At 39.6% G+C, this 22,174-nt stretch overlaps 1 protein-coding gene across 1 annotated transcript in view; it reads left to right on the top strand.

The window, feature by feature from the left end:
• Positions 1–22,174, top strand: part of SEC23IP (SEC23 interacting protein) — a gene marked incomplete at its 5' end in the record, with an annotated part of 49,235 nt that overhangs the window by 12,803 nt on the left and 14,258 nt on the right. The window contains 9 exon segments of the mRNA NM_001133991.1: positions 3,720–3,809; positions 6,704–6,824; positions 9,400–9,489; positions 10,419–10,560; positions 12,497–12,705; positions 13,059–13,177; positions 14,096–14,248; positions 15,540–15,635; positions 20,722–20,913. Of these exon segments, the coding sequence (NP_001127463.1) occupies positions 3,720–3,809; positions 6,704–6,824; positions 9,400–9,489; positions 10,419–10,560; positions 12,497–12,705; positions 13,059–13,177; positions 14,096–14,248; positions 15,540–15,635; positions 20,722–20,913 (1,212 nt within the window).

Raw genomic sequence — 22,174 nt, forward strand, 5'->3', positions numbered from 1 at the left:
GATTAAATGTTTAGTTTTACTATTCTGAAACTGAAGTATATATTTTCAAGTCCAAGCAGTGTCTGAAAGTCTACACTTTCTCTTAACTGTATTTGATTTTATATGGGTGACATAGACTTTGAGGTGGGTTAGATATCCACATACCGACCATTGCAGCAACACATGGCTACCTAGGGAGACCTTAGCTTTTGTTCGGCTTCTTCTAGGAAACTCAAACCAGATCAGGGAAGAGGTAGAGGAGGTTAGGAAGTGAGAAAGCCAATAATAGAAAGGGAACAAGATGATACGTATTGCTCAGCATCCTGTTGGTGATCCTGTCCTGCCAGAGCACTAAGACAAAACAGCGGAAGGGTTGGAGACAGAGAACACCTTTAATTTGATGAAGACATGATTGTCTACGTGGAAAATAAGGAGAACCTCTAGAAATATTATTAGCACCAATTCAAGAGTTTTTTTGCAAGTCCGTGTATATAAAATTAACATACGTAAATTAGTAACATTCCTGTGCTATAGAAATAACCAATTAAAAATAGAAAAAGAAGATACTATGTATTTATAACAGAGAGACTATGTATTTATAAAACTACAGGCAATGTAGGAAAAAAGTCCAAGAAAAGTACCCGTGAACTTTATGGAACACTGAAGAATGTAAAAGGTGACCTCAAGAAATGGAGCTAGGCTGGGCATGGTGGCTCCTGCCTGTAATCCCAGCACTCTGGGAGGCCAAGGTGGGTGGGTTGCTTCAGCTCAGGAGTTCCAGACCAGTCTGGACAACATGGCAAAACCCCGTCTCTACAAAAAATACACAAAAAAATTAGCCAGGCGTGGTGGCCCATGCCTGTGGTCTTAGCTACTCAGGAGGCAGAGGCAGGAGGATTGCTTGAGCGAGCCTGGGATCTTGAGGCTGCAGTGAACTGTGATCGTGCCACAGCACTTTAGCCTGGGTGACAGAGCAAGACCTTGTCTCAGAAAAAAAAAAAAAAAAACGGAGCTAAACATTATGTTCATGTAGGCACTATCATAAAAGATGTCAGTTCTTCCCAAATTATCTGATAAATTTTAGGCAATCCCAATCAAAATTCACATTAGGGTTTTTTTTTTTTTTTTTTGGTAAAATTTGCAAGCTGCTTCTAAATTTTTTGTGGAAGATCAAAATGTCAAGCATAGCCAAGACCATTTCGACAATGAAATGTGGACTCTTTACCAGATAATACTTACTATAAAGCTGTGGATTGAAAGGGAATATGAAAAAGTGAAAATAAATTATTTATTTATTTATTTTTTAAACAGGATCTCATTCTGTCCCTCAGGGTGGAGTGCAGTGGCGCGATTTCAGCTCACGGCAACCTCCGCCTCCTGGGTTCAAGCGATTCTCCTGCCTCAGCCTTCCGAGTTGCTGGGATTACAGGTGCCTGCCACCACACCCAGCTAATTTTTGTATTTTTAGTAGAGACAGGGTTTTACCGCGTTGGCCAGGATGGTCTCGAACTCCTGACCTCAGGTGATCCACCCGCCTCGGCCTCCCAAAGTGCTGGGATTACATGCATGAGCCACTGCACGTGGCCTGAAAATAATTTTTAAGATGGTGAAAGTTTTCTTTCTTTAATCATTGTTGTTTGTGGCCTTGCTTTTAGAAATTATAAATTATATTTAAAGTTTTTTTTTTTAAATCAAAGAGGAGGGTCAGAAATACAGAAGACTAGGCTGGGCATCGTGACTCACGCCTTTAATCCCAGCACTTTGGAGGCCGAGGCGGGCTGATTGCTTGAGATCAGGTTTTTGAGACCAGTCTGGCCAACATGATAAAACCCTGTCTCTACTAAAAATACAAAATTAGCCGGGTATGGTTATGCATGCCTGTAATCCCATCTACTCAGGAGGCTGAAGCAGGAGTATCGCTTGAACCCGGGAGGTGGAGGTTGCGGTGAGCTGAGATCGTGCCATTGCACTCCAACCTGAGTGACAGAGTGAGACTCCATCTCAAAAAAAAAAAAAAAAAAAAAAAAATACAGAAGACTGATGAAGAGGAATTGTTACTCAATGATTGTCTAAGACACAAAAGGAAATACTTCTATTTTCACATGATTGTCAAATACTGTTACTAGTTTTAAAAAAAGACTTTGTAACAATTTTTACGTGTCAATTAAAAAAATAAATGAACAAAAAAAAGGACTTGTGGATATGCCAGAGGCTCCCCCTTACTTGGTGTTGAATCTCTCCTCAAGAGGTCCTCAGACTTGTGCTTTATAGAAACTAGAATAGTACAATCGACCTTCCATATCCACAGGTTCCACATCTGCGGATTCAACCAAATACTCTGAAAATATTTAGAAAACAACAGCAATAAAAATAACACAGGCTGGGCACGGTAGCTCACACCTGTAATCCCAGCACTTTGGGAGGCTGAGGTGGGCGGATCATCTGAGGTCAGGAGTTCGAGACCAGCGTGGCCAATATGGTGAAACATTGTCTCTACTAAAAATAGAAAAATTAGCCAGATGTGATGGCTCATTGCCTGTAGTGCCAGTTACTTGGGAGGCTGAGGCAGGAGAATCACCTGAACCTGGGAGGCGGAGGTTGCAGTGAGCAGAGATTGCACCACTGTACTCCACCCTGGGCAACAGAGCAAGACTCTGTCTCAAGAAAATGAAAAATAAAAATTACAGTTTATTGATATCACATCTACATTTTATTAGGTATTATAAGTAATCTAGAGAAAATTTAAAGTATACGGGAGGATGTATGTAGGTTTTATGCAAAAACAATGCTATTTTATATAAAGGACTTGAACACCAGGGATTTTGGTATCTTTGAGGGGTCTTGGATCCAGTGCCCTGCAGAAACCAAAGAAAGACTATATCTGGAGGAAGGGTAAGCAGATGGTTGGACAGTGAAGATTTTGGAGTCAGAAAGTCCTGGGTGATACTACTGCAGCCCACATGAAAAAGAGAAAAAGTCAGTCCTGGGTGGCAACGAACTACAGTTCTCCCATTGCTGCTTCCCAGTTGTGTCATCTTGTGCAACTGTATACAGTACTTAAAATGTCTATTATGGGTTGAATTGTGTCTCCCCATCCCCCAAATGTGTTGAATTACTAATCCCCAGTATCTCAGAATGTGACCTTATTTGGAAATAGGGTCATTGCAGATGTAATTAGTTAAGGTGAGGTTTTACTAGAATAGGATGGGCCCCAAAGCCAATATAACTTGCCATGTGAAGACACACACACAGAAAGAATCCCATATGATGATGGAGGCAAAGGCTGGAGTTATGCTGCAAGCCCAGAAAGCCAGAGATTGCCAGCCACCACCAGAAGCTAGGAAGAGGGAAGGAGGATTTCCTTACAGCTTTCAGAGAACGGTGGCCTTCCTGGCACCTAATTTTCTACTTGGAGCCTCCAGAACTATGGGACGATGCATTTTTTTTCTAAGTCACTCTGTTTGTGGTACTTTGTTAACGCAGCCCTAGGAAATGAACAGACCATCTAAAACTTGGTTTTCTTCATTATATAATGGGGATCCTATTATTTAGGAGTGATTGAGAGTAATTACTTCAATGGTATGTGTTAGGTGATAAAAAAATATGTTAACCAGTCAGGAAATGAGAACTGCTATTACTGTTATTTTTATCACCATTATAGTTACCATTTTCCTCCATACTTTCTCTCAATGTGGTATAAATTTGTCATATTGGAATATATGTTGTTTCCCCCATTATAGGCTGAATATAAAAAAGCTGTAACCACTAATCAGTGGCACCGAAGATTAGAGTTTCCAAGTGGAGAGACAATTGTTATGCACAATCCAAAGGTAATGTTGCTGTTTAAAATTTTAAGGTATTAAGTTCATTTTAATATTTTTCTGTATATGTTTGATAAATTGTTCATTTTTAGTAACTTCTACAGTGGGAATGTTTTTATAACAAGTGCATTGCTTTTAAAATAGTTTATTATTATAGTGGGTAATACAGATATTATTTCTGTGATTCATGCTGATCATAGAAACAAAAACACAAATTTTTCATAGGGCGAGGTGCACGCCTGTGAGAGGCTGAGACAGGTGGAATGCTTGAGCCAGGGGGACAGCAGAACCCTGTCTCTATAAAAAATAGAAAAATTAGCTGGGCATAGTGGCACGTGCCTGTAGTCTCAGCTACTCGAGAGGCTGAAGCGGGAGGATTACTTGAGCCCGAGAGGTTGAGGCTGCAGTGAGTCATGATTGCGCCCCACTGCACTCCAGCCTGGGTGACCGAGCAAGACCTCATCTCAAAATAAAAAGTAAATTTTTCTCAGGCTGAGTATGGTGGCTCACACCTGTAATCCCAGCGCTTTGGGAAGCCAAAGTGGGATGATTGCTTCAGGCTAGGAGTTTGAGACCAGCCTGGGCAACAAAGAGACTCTATCTCTACAAAAATTAAAAAAATTAGCTGAGCATAGTGGCGTGCACCTGTGTAGCTACTCGGGAGGCTGAGATAGAAGGATCACTTGAGCCCAAGAGTTTGAGATTGTAGTGAGCTGTGGTCACGCTCACTCCAGCCTGGGTGACAGAGCAAGACTCTGTCTAAATAAATAAATAAAATAAGTATTTCTTATGAAGCTTCTGTTTATGGCAACATGATAGCTGGAGTTTAGTATGCAATGTAGAAGTTGCTTGATAATTTTTTTCACTTGATCAGAAGTTGGCAAACTTTTTCTATAAAGGGCCGGAGACAAAATATTTAAGGCTTTGCAAGTTACATGTTCCCTGTTGCAGCCACCAGCTCTGCTACTGTGGTGTGAAAGCAGCCAGAGACAGTGTGTAAACCAATGGGTATGATATTTTCAATGAATCTTTATTTATAAAAACAGATGGCCAGATTTTTCTGTGGGCTATAGTATGCCTATCTGCCCTTGATGTGGTTTGCTCTAACCTTTCAAGTAAAAAGTGTCCTTTTTCTTTTTCTTTTTATCGTCTCTGAGTTTATCTTGTTTTTAAAAAAATATTGATTGCTGGTGTTCTGATTCTATTATTTGCCAACCTTAATTTCCCAGAGCTCCAAGTTCCTCACCTGCAATAATCTCCCAGGGTCATATTTTAGATGAAGTGAGGTAACTTACGCAAAAGCATCTAGCATGGGGCTTAGCACACAGTAGTTTCTGAGAACATAGGTTTTTTATTTATTCATTTATTTTTATAGAAAACTATATAAAAAACTTATAATCCAACTACTTCTATAGTCCTTATTGATACTGAAATAAAAATAACATTCATATGCCAACAAAATGTAAACAGTTTAAAAGGATATTAAATGAAAAATAAAAGCCCCCTATCTCTGCCTTCCTCATTTCTCCTCTCCGTAGTAACCACTCTTAATCTTTTTGGTTGTTTTTTTAAGAGATAAGGTCTCACTTTCTTACTCAGGCCTGTAGTGCAGTGGCCAATCACAACTTGCTGCATCCTCGAACTCTGGGCTCAAGGGATCCTCCTGCCTCAGCCTCCCGAGTAGCTAGGACTACAGGTGTGTGCCACCTTGCCTGGCCAGTTTTTAAGATTTTTTTGCAGAGATGGAGTCTTGCTATCTTGCCCAGGCTGGTCTTGAACTCTTGGGCTCGAGCCTTCCTCCTGCCTCGGCCTCCCAAAGTGCTGATATTACAGGTGTGAGCCAACGCGCCTGGCTAACCTTTTTTTTTTTAGATAAACATTTTGCATACTACATCAAGTATATATTCTTTTTTTTTTTTAAAGAAAATTTTCTGTGTGATACAGGGCTGAATTTAATACAGTTGGTTTAACAGAATGGATATCCTAAAAAGTGGTAGGGTTTTGTCATTATGTTTTTGTCACTGAAATTGAAATTGTAGTTTAATTGGAAATCTTACTATTTTTAAAGGATTTTGCTTTACTTGTTTTTATAAGACAAAGACTCCTCAATTGCAGGTTACTTGTCCTTGATTTCTTTTTTTGTTTTTATTATTATTATTTTTTTTGTAGAGACAGGGTCTCTAACTTTGTTGCCTAGGCTGCTCTGGAACTCCTGAGCTCAAGCGGTCCTCCCACGTTGGCCTCTCAAAGTGTTAGGATGACAGGCATGAGCCACTGCACCGGGCTTGTCCTTGATTTCTTTTGTGTAAACGTGGAGTTTTATGTTAGCTTTTATTTTTGTTTTGTTTTTTTTGAGACAGGATTTTGCTCTGTTGCGCAGGCTGGAGTGCAGTAGCACAAACACAGCTCATTGCAGCCTCGACCTCTTGGGCTCAAGGCATCCTTCTGCCTCGGCCTCCTGAGAAGCTGGTCCACAAGCATGCACCACTATGCCTGGCTAATTTTTAAGTTTTTTGTGGAGATGGGGTCTCACCATATTGCTCAGGCTTGTGTTGAACTCCTGGGCTCAAGTGATCCTCCCACCTCAGCCTCCCAAAGTGCTGGGATTACAGGTGTGAGCCACCATACCTGGCCTGTGTTATTAGCTTTTAAATCAAGGTGTAATACTTCTGATTTAATTGTATAATTTTCAACATAAGCATTGAAAAGGTATCGATTTGCTTAATTTTGGTGGTTAATGAACACTAGCAAGACTCCTTCAAAGTTTGTTTTGGGGGAACAGTACTAATAATTTATAAACTCTCCGTACTCTGAGGTATAGCTTATTATGTGTTAAACTACTTAGCCTGTAGTGGAAAAGAATTTGTTAATGAGCTTTGTCATAATTCTGTTGCATCTTGAAGGTTATTGTTCAGTTCCAGCCCTCCTCAGTGCCAGATGAATGGGGCACCACGCAAGATGGACAGACAAGGCCCAGGGTTGTAAAGCGTGGAATTGATGATAACCTTGATGAAATTCCCGACGGTGTGTATAGTTTGTTTAGAACTGAGGTCTGTTTTAGTCCTCTCCATTTTAGCATCATTCTTTAGAATGATGAAGAAATAAACAGTTATTAGAATTCCCTGCCACAGCAGCCATTGCACCACCACTCCCAGCTAATATTTCTATTTTTTGTAGAGATGAAGTTTTGCCATGTTGCCCAGACTTTTCTCGAACTCCTGAGCTCAAGCTATTTGCCTGCCTCGGCCTCCCAGAGTGCTGGAATTACAGGCGTGAGCCACTGTGCCTGGCCATATCTTTCTTTTTGATTTTATTACTTTTGTATCTTTATTTTTTAATTGATACATATTAATGGGGTACACCTGATATTTTGATAAATGCATAGAATGTGTAATGATGAAATTGAAGTAAGTAGTATGTCCATCACCTCAAACATTCATCATTTCTTTGTGTTGGGAACATTTCAGATCTTTTCTTCTAGGTATTTTTCTTTTTCTTTTCTTTTTTTTTTTTTTTTCCAGACAGGGTCTCACTCTGTTGGCCAGGCTGGAGTACAGTGGCGTGATCTCGGCTCATTACAACCTCCACCTCCCAGGTTCATGTGATTCTCTTGCCTCAGCCTCCCGAGTAGCTGGGATTACAGGCGTGCACCACCATGCCCGGCTAATTTTTGTATTTTTAGTAGAGATGTGGTTTCACCACGTTGGCCAGGCTGGTCTCAAACTCCTGGCCTCAAGTCATCCGCCTGCCTCAGCCTCCCAAAGTGCTGGGATTATAGGTGTGAGCCCCTGCACCCTGCCTCTCCTAGGTAGTTTGAAATATACAATAAATTATTGTTAACTGTTGTCACCCTACTGTGCTATCGAACAGTAGAAGTTATTCCTTCAACATACCTGTATGTTTGTACCCATTAATTGACCCCTTTTTATCTTCACTTCCCCTGACCCTTCCCAGGCTCTCGTAGCCATCATTCTGCCCTTACCTCCATGAGATAAACTTCTTTAGTTCCTACATATGAGTGAGACATACAGATATCTTTATCTTTAAATTTGGAATTCTGTTAAAATACACATACCACATAGTATAGATTCTAAAATATGTTTTGTTGTGTAGAAGCACTTTGCTGGTTGGAACTAAGGTTTGGCAACACTTTTAGGCTCGTGGTTTTACACCTCACTGGTTTGTATTACTCTGGTGTGGGGATTGCAGACTTTTTCTGTAAAGGGCCAGATAGCAGATAGGCTTTGCAGGCCATTTGGACTCTGTTACAAACTATTCAGCTTTGCCATTGTTGTGTGAAATCAGCTGAAGACTGTATGTAAACAAATGGGCATATCCGTGTTCCATAAAACTTTGTTTTTTTTGAACAGAGTCTCACTCTGTTGCCCAGGCTAGAGTGCAGTGGCGTGATCTGGGCTCACTGCAACCTCCACCCACTGGGTTCAAGCAATTCTTGTGTCTCAGCCTCCCAAGTAGCTGGGATTACAGGCGCCCACCACCACGCCTGGCTAATTTTTGTATTTTTAGTGGAGACAGCGTTTTGCCATGTTGGCCAGGCTGGTTTTGAATTCCTGACCTCAAGTGATCCACGTGCCTCGGCCTCCCAAAGTTCTGGAATTACAGGCATGAGCCACCACACCTGGCCCATAAAACTTTATTTTGTTTTTATGTTTTTCCTTGAATGGTTTCACCTTCATTAAAAACTTTATTTATAAAAACAGGTGGCTGAGCCTGGTGGCTCACGCCTGTAATCCCAGCACTTTGGGAGGCTGAGGCAAGTGGATCACCTGAGGTCAGGGGTTCGAGACCAGCCTGGCCAACTTGGTGAAACCTTGTCTCTACTAAAAAAAAATATATAAAAATTAGCTGGGTGTGGTGGTGGGTGCCTGTAATCCTAGCTACTCAGGAGGCTGAGGCAGGAGAATTGCTTGAACCCGGGAGGCGGAGGTTGCAGTGAGCCGAGATGGCGCCATTGCACTCTAGCCCTGGCAACAAGAGTGAAACTCCGTCTCAAAAACAAAACAAAACAAAACAAAACAAAACAAAACAAAAACAGGTAGGATATGGATAGGATTTGGCCTGTGGGCCATTGTTTGCCATTGCCTGCTTTGGTGTATATGCTTTGGTTTCTTCTGTACTATTATTTAAGAATGGATTTTATTTTTACAGTTACATACATTTCATGTTTTTTGAAGTGTATGTAAAATGTTTCAATAAAATGTATGTTTCTTATAAAATAAATACTCACACTATGAAATCTGAGTAATCTCCACTGAGGCTTAGTGTCCTGGGGAGTTCTGAAGCATCACAAGGTTGTGGAGCCTCCATAGATACAAACCTGCTGCTCATCATGTGCTATTAGCTTCCGGGAACAGAGAGAGCCTGCTGCCTCCACCTCTTGTTCTAGTTCGCTTTTATTTGCCAAGAGGGACAAATTGTTGCTCTAATTTGATAGGGGTAATGAGGCTTATTCTCTTTGAAGGGTCATGAATTTATTTGGCAAGTTTGTGATGACAAAAGGGATATCTAGAATATTGCCATTAGGAAAATCCAAACAAATTCCCATCTTTTATGTATGTTTAAAAATTTTTTTTGATAGGGGAGATGCCTCAAGTTGACCATTTGGTGTTTGTGGTGCATGGCATCGGACCTGTGTGTGACTTACGCTTTAGGAGCATTATTGAGTGTGGTAAGTATTGGGTATATTGTATTTCATGGGATGATCTGAGAACTAATAGAAGAGCTTTGGAGTATTCATTTTTAGGATAGTTCCCAGCTGTGTACTACTTGCTGTGGGGGCGGTAAGAGGAAATTTAAGTGGTCAGTGGGAAATACTAAGTTGTACTTGATTTGCTCTTGTGACATATGTGACGCATAAAATCCCAGACTGTGAGGAATTAGAAGGGATCTTGGAAGTAATTTAGCCTTGCTGACAGCCTTTGCCTGAGCACCTGCAGCCGCTAGGAGCACCTCTGCATTGAATGGATTTATAGTCAGTGAGTTGGGAGAAGTTGTTTAATGGAAACATGAATCTGCCTGATTGACTTAAATTTTTGAAGTTTTATTTTTATGTCCATATAGTAATAGTTCGTATTTATTGAATATTTGGTATATGCCAAGTATCTTAGATGTCTTGTCATTTGACCCTCACGAATAAACCTTTGGGGTATAGGCGCTGTCACTGTTATCGCCACTACTGTGACTAATGAGGAACTGAGGCCTGGGGCAGTGGGGGTTGGGGGTGAAGAGGTAGGTAGGGGTGGGAGTAAGTGAAACTCTCCCTTATCACAGTCAGTAGGGCCTGGAGCCTGGAGCCGGCAGTGTGATTCCAGAGGCTTTCCCCAAGGTGCTACACTGCCTCCCAGCAGTGGTGGTTAAACTGATGCATCCCAAGCATCGATTCCTTTGCAATAATGGAAAGTTTAAAAGAGCTTCCCAAAAGTTACTTATTCCTTTCTTTTTAAAAAATTTTACTAATTCTCTTATCCTCATTTTTTTCTTTGAAAAATGTATCTTTATGTTATTAAAAATACTGGCATATTTGAGGTAACTGCTGACTAGCTATCAAGCTAGGATAATTTAATTTATTTTCTCTGTTTTTTTTTTTTTCTTTTGAAGTGGATGATTTTAGGGTGGTTTCTCTCAAATTGCTGCAGACACATTTCAAGAAATCTTTAGATGACGGGAAAATAAGCAGAGTGGAGTTCCTTCCAGTTCATTGGCATAGTTCTTTGGGTGGGGACGCCACAGGTGTGGACAGGTTTGTGGATTTTGATAACTTGTTTTTCAAATTAGTCAAATTTAAATTTAAAATTTAAACCATAATATGAAATAGTTTATTGTAGCTTCAATTAATATGTTTTTAAAAGTTGTATACTTCTGACATATGATTAAATATTGGCTGTGAAGTTTACACACTACTTTGTGTGTGTGTGTGTGCGCATTCCTTTTGTAAATATTTAAGAGAATATTAAGAAATTTTAGCTGGTTTTAAAATACAATTTTAATCTGTAGCAGTTTAGACAGGGGGCTGTCCTTTATATAGTAGGATGCCTAATGGCCTTTCCACCCCACCAAAAATGTCTCCAGAAATTGCCAGATGTCCTCTGGAGGGTAAAAATCACCCCTGGCTGAGAACCACAGATTCAGAATATTGTTTCTCAGTGGAGATGCTCTTGTCAGGACAATTCTTTGCTGTCGCAGTGCAGACCACTTAACTTCTTTAGTGTAAAGGCCACTCAGTACTAGCAGTGCTCACCAGGCACTGTGACAATTAAAAATACTCTGCTCAATTTTGAATGCTCCCAATTGAGAATCATAAATACAGGTAATAGTTATGCTGGCACATGTCTAGATTTTAGTGAACACCGTAATGTTTCAGGGTACATAGTTTAATAAAACTATTTCTACAAACAGCGTTTTGTCTATGTTAGGCCCTATTGTAAGGGTGTTTTCTTTCTCTGTGTGTATTCCTAAACTTCATTTTGGTCATTCTCAAATTAGCGAAGATTTTTCATTCCATGTAGCCCTGTTTTTTCTGTTTGATATTCTCTTTAGTCCTTTTGACCCACAAGTTTTGTCAGGTGTCCAGATTTGCAGTTAACTGGAAGAAAAATGGAAGAATAATCTTCCCTCTTTAAAAATAAAATAGAAATCTTTGCCTATGACTTATATAGCAACTAACTCTTCAGAGAATCCCAAAATTCATAGTATAGTTATAGGCACAAATAACTTTAAAAAAAAACTGAATTATTTTTGAGACAGCATCTCACTGTCACCCAGGCTCTGGAGTGCACTGGCACGATCATGGCTGACTGTAGACTTGGCCTGCTGGGCTCAAGTGATCCTCCCACCTCAGTCTCCCAAGTAGCTGGGACTATAGGCGCAAGCCGTCATGCCTGGCTAATTTTTAAATTTTCTGTAGAGATGGGGTCTCACTGTGTTGCTCAAGCTGGTCTTGAGCTCCTGGGCTCAAGTGTCCTCCTGTCCTAGCCTCTCAAAGTGCTAGGATTACAGGCATGAGCCACCACATATGGCAGCACAAATTTTTTTGGTTTATCTTTATTTATATTTTAAATTTTTTTTTTGATGTGGAGTCTCGCTCTGTCGCCCAGGCTGGAGTGTGGTGGCACAATCTCGGCTCACTGCAACCTCCACCTCCTAGGTTCAAGCGATTCTCATGCCTCAGCCTCCCAAGCAGCTGGGTGTACAGGTGCGTGCCATGACTTGTGGCTAACTTTTGATGAAAAATTTTTTTTTGAGATGGAATCTTGCTCTGTCGACAGACTGGAGTGCAGTGGTGCAGTCTTGGCTCACTGCAACCTCTGCCTTTCAGTTTCAAGCATTTCTCCTGCCTCACCCTCCTGAGTAGCTGGGATTACAAGTGTACACCACCACACTCGGCTAATTTGTGTATTTTTAGTAAAGACGGGGTTTCGCCATGTTGACCTGGTTGGTCTTGAACTCCTGACCTCAAGTGATCCACCCACTTCGGCCTCCCAAAGTGCTGGGATTACAGATGTGAGCCACCACATCTGGCCTATCTTGATTTATTTATAATGACTATCTACAGAAACAACTCATATTTAGTCTGTGGGGTTTTCTTAGTGTATTTTCAGGAGTCAAAAATCTAAACTTTGAAAAATCTGTAAATTTAAGGTAGATGCTGACTGTGCTGTATTTTTCTTTTTAAACAGGAATATTAAGAAAATCACTTTGCCAAGTATTGGTCGATTTCGTCACTTTACCAATGAAACTTTGCTAGATATTTTATTTTATAACAGCCCCACCTACTGTCAGACAATTGTGGAAAAAGTAGGAATGGAGATAAACCGTCTGCATGCACTCTTTATGAGTCGGAACCCAGACTTCAAAGGAGGTGTCTCTGTTGCTGGTCACAGTTTAGGTAAAACTGTCAAATATTCACATTTTAAATACAATTTTTGTTGAGTCATAACTGCTTTCAGTGTAGGTGATACTGTTAGTGCAAAATTAAGAATTACAGATTTTAAATTTCAGAAAGGGTAGAAATGAATGCTTTGAGTTTAGATTCTGCCTTTTCTATATTCACCTCTAGTATTACCTAGGGAATGCTACGTATTTTAATTTATTCTGCTGTTTGATAAAATAATTAATTATCAGGTCTTGAATAACATGTAACTTCTGTATGACTTTTGACTATAGACATTGAAAAAAGAATTTATTTAGTGTTATAAAAGTACCTACTACATTATAAGGCAAAATGTTTCTTTTTCGTAGGTTCTTTAATATTGTTTGACATCCTGTCTAATCAAAAAGATTTGAATTTATCAAAGTGCCCTGGACCTCTTGCTGTTGCTAATGGAGTTGTGAAGCAGCTACATTTTCAGGAAAAGCAGGTACGTCTGTACGTGGCCAATTAACATTTCGATTTAGAGTCTATGGAGCTGAACAATTTTTGAAAGTCTGAACTGTTTCCTGAAACTTTTGTGTGTTTGTTTGTTTTAACGAAGCCTCACTTGGTTGCTTGGGCTAGTCTTGAGTTCCCTCCTGGCCTCAAGCGATCCTCCTGCCTTGGCCTCCCAAAGTGCTGGCATCATTAACTCTTCAGAGAATCCCCAAATTCAGAGTACAGTTATAGGCCCAAATATAATAGCTTCTGTGTCCAGCCCTGAAACTGGTTTTACATATTAAAGTACACTGAGGTTTAGAAATGGAATGGAATCATATAGCTCATTATTTGAGTTTCTCACTCTTCCTTATGGGTTATAAATTTAAATGTGAAAGTTTGTGATTTTTAAAAATGTAAATTATAGGAAATGGAGACTTGAGTGATTTATTAAATTTATATACTTTTCAGAATATTCAAATTTTTTTTTTTTTGAGGCGGAGTTTCACTCTTGTCACCCAGGTTAGAGTGCAATGGTGTGATCTCGGCTCACTGCAACCTCCGCCTTTCGGGTTCAAGCGATTCTCCTGCCTCAGCCTCCTGAGTAGCTGGGATTACAGGTGCCTGCCACCAAGCCGAACTAATTTTTGTGTTTTTAGTAGAGACAGAGTTTCATTATGTTGGCCAGGCTGGTCTTCAACTCCTGACCTCAGGTGATGCACCCGCCTCAGACTCCCAAAGTGCTGGGATTACAGGCGTGAGCCACTGGGCCTGGCCAGAATATTCAAACTTTGAATGGCAAAGTACTGTGCCTAAAATTATGATTTCTCTGTAAAGCAAAATTGTTTCAGAGTTTTCATAGATCAGGAGTCATTATATGGGAGTTTTTCTGAGCTTGTAATGTTTTTCATACTTTTTTTTTTTAAAGACGCCTGAAGAGCCAAAGCTGACTTTGGATGAGTCGTGTGACCTTGATGTTGAAAATGAAGAAGTCCTAACTTTGCAAGAAACTCTGGAAGCACTTAGCCTCTCTGAATATTTTAGCACTTTTGAAAAGGAGAAGATTGATATGGAATCCCTGGTACTGATCATAGTTTGCTTCATTTTGTTTGAAATTGTTTTTCTTGTGTAGATTGGAAATTAAGAATAAACACTTTCATATCAAAATACACTCCAGAGTAGACAAAGACTGAAATGTTTTAAAAAATTGGAAAACACAGAAGAATATTTTTTTATAATCTGAAAAGCCTTTCTGAGTATGATGCAAAATCCAGAAGCGATCAAAGAAAAAAACTGTATAACAGTAGACACCATAAACAACATCTGAAGGCCAATGATACATTTGCAACACACATTATAGACAGAGGGCTTACTTCATTGATATTCAAAGCTTCTACAAATCAGTTACAGAAAGACCATCACATCAGTGTGATACGTAAACAGGCAAAGAATATAGACATGATTTACAGAAAAGGAAATAACAAATGGTTTATTGGCGTATGAAAACTCATAAGAGAAATGGAAATTGAAAGTACAATGGGATTTTTTTTTAACTTACCAGTTTGAGAAAATAGAAGTTTGATAATATGCTATGTGGCCAGGATGAAGGGAAGTAGGCATTGTTATATATTGTTGGTCAGACTGTAAATTGGTACAAACTCTTTGGAAGGCAGTTTGGCAATATCTTTAAGAATGTAAAAATTACCCTTTGCTTCATCAATTTCATTGCCAGGAATATTTCCTATAGGGAAATATTCACACAAGAATTATCTACAAGGATACTCACAGCAGTGTTTGCAATATAACAAAACATTAGAGACACCATTGGTGTTGAGGAGTAGGGTGCTAGTGAAATCATTTATGGTGCATCCACATAACGGAGTACCCTACAGCTGTTGAATGAATGATGCAGTGTCAGAGATACCCGTCTCTAAGGTACATTTACATGAAGAGAGCAAAGTTCAGTACTGTGTGCATAGTAGACCACACACACAGAGAAAAACATGTAGGTGCTATGCATACATAAGACATCGCTTCAAAGAGAGCAAATTTCCACAGTTGCTGCTGAGAGGAGAATTCTGTTTGGGACAGCAGTGGAAGGAAGATATTTCATCGTATGCTTGACTATAGCTTTGGAATTTTGTACACCATATGTGTATTTTCTGTTAATTAATAGAATGATTTAGGTGTGGAGGCCTAAGATTTTATAGCTTAAACCAATGCATGATTTAAATACAAAATAATTAAGTTTTAAAAAGTTGAGTGGCTCTTAGATTGCTTTAGATGATGTGGTTTCTTTATAATTTTCATATTCTCATTTCAGTTCTTCTATCACTAGATTGATTAATGTGCTTGTCTGTTTCCTTTTAAAGCTTATGTGTACAGTTGATGACCTGAAGGAAATGGGGATACCCCTTGGACCCAGAAAGAAGATAGCTAACTTTGTAGAACATAAAGCAGCCAAACTGGTAAAGTTCACCTCTGACTCAAGAAAAACTAAAACTCATGGTGTGACCAGCTCGTTTATATTATAGAAAATTTTAATACTGCTATGGTTAGGTAAGCTAGTTTGCACCCTACCTAGGGCACAGTAATGGAGCTGATGGAAACCCAGACTTAGGAGTCAGAGTTGGGCTTAAGTCCACATTAGGCTAAGTGACCATCCTGGTTTTCCTGGGACTAAGTTCCTAGGATGAAGGGCTTTCAGTTTTAAAATGGATATTTAAGGTTTTCCTGGTGCAAAAACTGGTTAAGTTCTGACAAATAAATTCTCAGCTCAACCACTCATTAACTGCATATTAATGAGCAATTTTTATTTGGTTTTATTCGTTTGTTTATTTTGAGATGGGATCTTGCTGTGTTTCCCACTGCTGGTCTCAAATTCCTGGGCTCAAGCTATCCTCCCACCTCAGCCTTGTGAGCATGAGTGACTTTCTTAATTTTTCTGATCCTTTGTTTTCTTCATTTCTAAAATGGAAGTAATAATACCTTCCTTATAGGGTTGGAGTAAGCATGAAATAATGCATGCAAAGCTTAGCACCAAGTAATAGCTCACTTTCTTCCCAGTCCTTATCATCTAAAGAGATGAGGAAAAACATACACACTAAAGTCTCATTAAACACTAAATAGCAAAAATTTTTAACAATACAAAACAAGGCAACAGCTAAAAAGCATTTAAAACTAGAACAACTGGAAAAATATACTTGTTTTATTAATTTTAATTTATTGATCAAATTAATTTTACAGAGGTTTTCTAATTAGAAAAATTAGATGACACTTAGGGTGGCTGTCTTATTTGTATTGTTATTAACATGCTCTTTGATGGTCCTTCCATCTTTTGAATTTCTCTGGTTCTATTATTTTACTACCTATTTGGAACTTAACCTACGTCATTTCTTTATATGGGAAATGACTATAAAGTCATAGGACTGATTTTTTTTTTTAATGGTTAGCTTAAGGAATTGAGTCTTTCAGCATTTTATTGAATAGCAGCTACCTCTTTTGAGTCAGGCACTGTGTTCAATTCTTGGGAGCCGGAGATTAACCAAGAGTGTGCTGTCTAGTTAGGTGGAGCGTGTTGAGCTCAAATGACAACATACCAGCCCCATAATAGCGTGCTGTGTGTGCTGTCCTGAGGCAGATGAGAGGTGGCAGTTCTGGCTTGTTGAGACAGGCGTGGGGTTGGTGAGAGAAGACTTCTCCAAGGTGATGGCGCTTGAGCTTGAAGGAGGGGTAAGGTCAGAGGAGATGGCCTTCTGCAATCTGGCATGTGTTTTCCTGTAGCATCAGGGAAGCTGGAAACTGGGAAGGGCAGAGGGTTCCAAAGGCCCAAATGGCAGGTGTGGAGGCTTGGATTTTCTCTTGTAAGGGAGTGATTTTCAAAACATATTCTTATGGCCATTAAAATCATGGTGTTTTTAAACATTACAAAATGCTGACCTGCTTATTCTATCACAAGTTATGATGTAGCACCAAATCATCTGTGTAGTCTAAATTTTAATTTTAACTTTTGGATTGTGGAGAGTTTGCTTGGTCACAGTGCACAGATGAAGTTGGAAAGGTGTGAAGTGGAGGCGGCTGCAATCTTATATAGTAGTAATTGTAATTGTACAGTGACTGAAAGAGAGATGATAGGGTATAAGGTAGGAGGTGTAGAGGAAGGGAGCAACTCAAAAGACATTTTAGACATAGACAAGCAGTATTTGATTAAGTGCTGAGAAAGGTTATTAGTTTTGGCAGTTAAGAGGTATCTTTCATGTCATTTTTCTTGTATGTTGAATCGTTCTATAATTCCAGTTTACAAAGAGCTTTTCATCTCACCTGAGCCTCACAACAACCCTGTGAGTAGATCTCCAGGCGTTTGTCTCTGATGAGCACAGTAGTCAAACTGAGACTAGGACACAAGCGTGTCAGTGTTGTTCCTGTATACAGGCTGCGTGCTCCATACAGAAAAATGCTTGTCTCCATGTATACATCAGTGAAGCAAAAGCCTGCAAAAAAAAAACAAAAACAAGAAACGAGAAGCTTTGTGTTCAGGCCCTACACCATGTTCTTAATTTATTCTGAAATGAAAGGGAAAAAAGTAGAAAAGGATTCTATAGTCCTTGAAGAATTTCTAGAAGGAGACAGGTTTATGGACTGCAGTTGCTTAGATATATAAATTATGGCATTATAAGAATGTTTTGAAATGAGCAAAAATCTGTACAGTGATCTTATTTTTTAAATGAAAAGGTAATTGCCTTTGGAAGACCCATGAAACTTTCTCAGCTGAGTTGCCATTGATTGCTTTACACTTCTTACAAGTAACAAGGTGCTACTAGATCAATACAAAAGTAATATGGTATGTCCTGTTGATTTACTGTAACTGAAATAATGGGACCAAAATTAGCGATTATTTTATAATAAGGAGATCAAATATTTGTGATATTTGTGACTGTGCTTTTTTTTCTTTTTAAAGTATCTTAGTAATTTTCATTTGAAAAGGAATTTTTTCTAGTGTTAGGGATATTGATAGTCAAGTGTGTATATGTTGGTTCAGTTTTTTTTTTTTTTTTTTTGAAAGGGAGTCTTGCTTTGTCTCCCAGGCTGGAGTGCAGTGGCACGATCTCGGCTCACTGCAACCTCTGCCTCCCAGGTTCAAGCGAGTCTCCTGCCTCAGCCTCCCAACTAGCTGGGATTATAGGCGTCTGCCACCACGCCCAGCTAATTTTTGTATTTTCAGTAGAGATGGGGTTTCACCATGTTGGTCAGGCTGGTCTCAATCTCCTGACCTCAGGTGATCCACCTGCATTGGCCTCCCAAAGTGCTGGGATTACAGGAGTGAGCCACCATGCCCAGCCTATGTTGGTTCACTTTTAAACACTGTTGGTTCACAGTTTAAAAAGTATTTCAAATTTAACAAAGCAACTCTTGGCAACAGGACAGTTTCTGATCTCCTTAGACAGCTCTCAGCAATTTAGAATGTTTTATGAATTTAACAGGAGGTACTTCTGAGTGAGAAAGCAGATTTAAAGTGAGGAACCCTGAAAATGTTCCTTATTTCGGATTTTAGGCTTAATTTTGTATTGCCTCCAAAGGGCAGAGATAACCAAGCCTTCTAAAACATTAATGGTGGAAACAGTTACAAGCTGGCTAAGAGTTTTCTTTTTTATAGATTGCCTTTTCAATTAACCAGTTACTTACTTTCCTGATTTCCTGGTGTTTGGAATTAAATAATAAGATCATTTTGGCCAGCTGTGTTGTTTAGGCACTATCACTAGCTGTTTAAACTGAGACTAACACTTAGTCATTCACAGCCTAACTTGTGCTATTGGGAAGTAAACAAGTCCCCCTCCCACCCAACTGTTTAAATTTCTCCGATGTTATTGTTGCTGCTGTATTCAGGGCAAATTAGAAAACCAGTGTGAATGGCTTTTCTTTTGTTATAGAGATAACACCTTTTTTTTTTTTTTTTGAGAAGGAGTCCTGCTCTGTCACTCAGGCTGGAATGCAGTGGCGGATCTCGGCTCACTGCAACCTCCACCTCCCAGGTTCAAGCAGTTCTCTTTCCTCAGTCTCCCAAGTAGCTGGGATTACAGGCGTGCGCCACCATGCCCGGGTAATTTTTTTGTATTTTTAGTAGAGACGGGGTTTTGCCATGTTGGCCAGGCCGGTCTCAAATTCCTGACCTCAGATGATTCACCCGCCTCGGCTTCCCAAAGTGCTGGGATTACAGGCGTGAGCCACTGTGCCCAACTGAGATAACACCTTTTATATAGATGCCCCGAAACTTTTGTTTATATATGGAAATGCATAGATCTTTTAAAAAATTATTATTTTTTGAGACAGGATCTCACTCTGTCACTCAGGCTGGAGTACAGTGGTGCACGCATGGCTCACTGCAGCCTCCGCCTCCTGGGTTCAAGCAATCCTCCCACCTCATCCTCCCAAGTAGCTGGGACTTCAGGCATGCACCACCATGCCCAGCTAATTTTTCTGTTTTTTTAGAGATGGGGTCTTGCCATGTTGCTCAGGTTGGTCTTGAACCCCTGAGCTCAAGTGATCCTCCCACCTCAGCCTCCCAAAGTGCTGGGATTACAGGCCTGAGCCACTGTGCTGAGATGCATAGATCTTAAGTGTGCAATAGGATGAGTTTTCACGATTGTATGCACTTGTGTCGTCCGTCACTGCCTAAAACAAGAAATTGAACATTTCTGAGTTCATTTCTATGTTCTGTGTTTATTTGTTTCATGAGAGAGCTCAGGTAGCTCCGTCACGCTTCTTTCTAGTTAACTCCTCCCACCACAAAACCACTCTTCTGATTTCCTTCAATATGGAATAGTTTGCTTATTTTAAAAATTCATATAAGTAGAATGAACAGTACGTGTTCTTTTGTACCTGGTTTCTTTTACTCAATATTTTTGAGATTTGTCTAATGAGAGCCAATACTTATGCTTAGTTGTAACTGGCTATATTTTCTTTGCTTCTTAATTATTTTTCTTAAGAATTTTAAACTATAGACATGATGGCATTTGTTCCCTAAATAGTATGCATTTCTAAAAAGGACATGTAAAAATTTTTTTTAATTAAAAAATTTTTTTGAGACAGGTCTCTCTCTGTTGCCCAGGGTGGAGTGCAGTGGCACGATCACAGATCACTGCAGCCTTGAGCTTCTAGGCTCAAGTGATCCTCCCACCTTAGCCTCCTGAGTAGCTGGGACCAGAGGTATGCACTACCAGGCCTGGCTAATTTTTTATTTTTTCTAGAGATGGAGGTCTCACTATGTTGCCCAGGTTGGTCTTGAACTCCTGGCCTCAAACTATCTTCCACCTTGGTCTCCCAAAATGCTGAGATTACAGGGGTGAGCCACTGTGCCTGGCCTGGACATTTTTTTTTAATTAGCTGAAGCAAAAGCTGCAGGGAATAAAAAGGCATTTTTTAAAGTAATCACAATGTTGTTACTATTCCTAAGAAGTTGCTGATCATTCCTTAATACTGAGATAGCGTGTTTTGTAATGATAGCTGAGAGCTGAACCTTTCCTCATGATTATGTTATTAAATTTTGGTATTTTACAGAAAAAAGCAGTGTCAGAAAAGAAGGCAGCAGCTGCCACTTCTACAAAAGGACAAGAGCAAAGTGCCCAGAAGACTAAAGACATGGCTTCCCTCCCCTCAGAATCTAATGAGCCAAAGAGGAAACTTCCAGTTGGTGCTTGCGTGTCTTCTGTGTGTGTGAATTATGAATCTTTTGAAGTTGGCGCCGGACAGGTAAGTTTACTTATTGACTGGGGCTACATAGTTCATGTTGGAATCATACATCTTTATCATTTGGGTTGGCTTTTAGTTCTTTAAATATTTATTTAACATTTATTTGTGATGTGGAAAAAACATTTTCTCTTAGTGAAGATTTTTTTCTTCTTCAACAGTGCTCAAAATAAGGGATTAAATGTATACAGAACGTGTTGTCTGACTTTTGAAATTGTCTCTATTTCAGTTTTCCCACTGCTCATACTTTTATAGCATCAGTCTCTTATAGCCACTAACAACAGAAGTGGCCATAGTTAAAAAATTATGTTCAGAATATACTTCAGTTTCTGTGAGAGCAACTTGGCTGTATTCACTCAACTTATGTTTCCTAGTACTCATGATTCTTCCCTTGGGGAAAAAGTCTTATAAAAATTGACCAGTGCTGCATATAATGATATACTTTAACATACTTGTATCACAGTGGCTTTTAGAATTATTAAAATCCTTTTAGACAGTGTTACTGTCAGGATATTTACAGTTGGGTATATAAAGATGCATTTCCATAAGTGAGTTCATGAAGGTACAAAATGAAATTGAATGTTTGATTTGTATTAAAAATGAAGTTTTAGAGGAATATATTCTTATGTAAGTGAATATTCCTTTACAACTTCATTTTCTTTTCTTTTTTTCCTTTTTAGAGACAGAGTCTTGCTCTGTTGCACAGGCTGGAGTGCAGTGATGCGATCATAGCCCATTGTAACCTCAAAACAAGGGTTTAGGGTTTGGGTTTAAGGGATACCTCCTACCTCAGCCTCCCAGGTAGCTGGGAGTGTAGCCCTGCACCACCACACCTGGCTAATTTTTTCATTTTTTGTAGAGACAGTCTTGCTGTGTTGCTCAGGTTAGCCTCGAACTCCTGGCCTCAAGCAGTCCTCCTGACTTGGCTTCGCAAAGTGCCAGGATTACAGGCATGAGCTACTGTATCGGGCCTACAACTGCATTTTTAATGACTGCTGTAATCAGTAATGACTAATTTCACTGTTTGGAGAGATAATGACTTATTCTTATTTCCTTATTATTGAAGATATTAGTTTCTTAAGGCTGCCATAACAAAGTTCCACAACCTGGGTGACCTTGAACAGTAGAAATTTGTTGCCACACAGTTCTGCAGAGCAGAAGAGATAGGGTGGTGGCGGGACCATTTTCTCTCTGAAACTTGGAGGGGAATCCTTTCGTGTTTCTTCCGAGCTGCTAGGGATTTGCTGGCCATCTTTGGCAGTTC

This window comes from Pongo abelii, chromosome 8, assembly GCF_028885655.2.
Source record: "Pongo abelii isolate AG06213 chromosome 8, NHGRI_mPonAbe1-v2.0_pri, whole genome shotgun sequence".
Lineage (NCBI taxonomy): Eukaryota > Metazoa > Chordata > Mammalia > Primates > Hominidae > Pongo > Pongo abelii.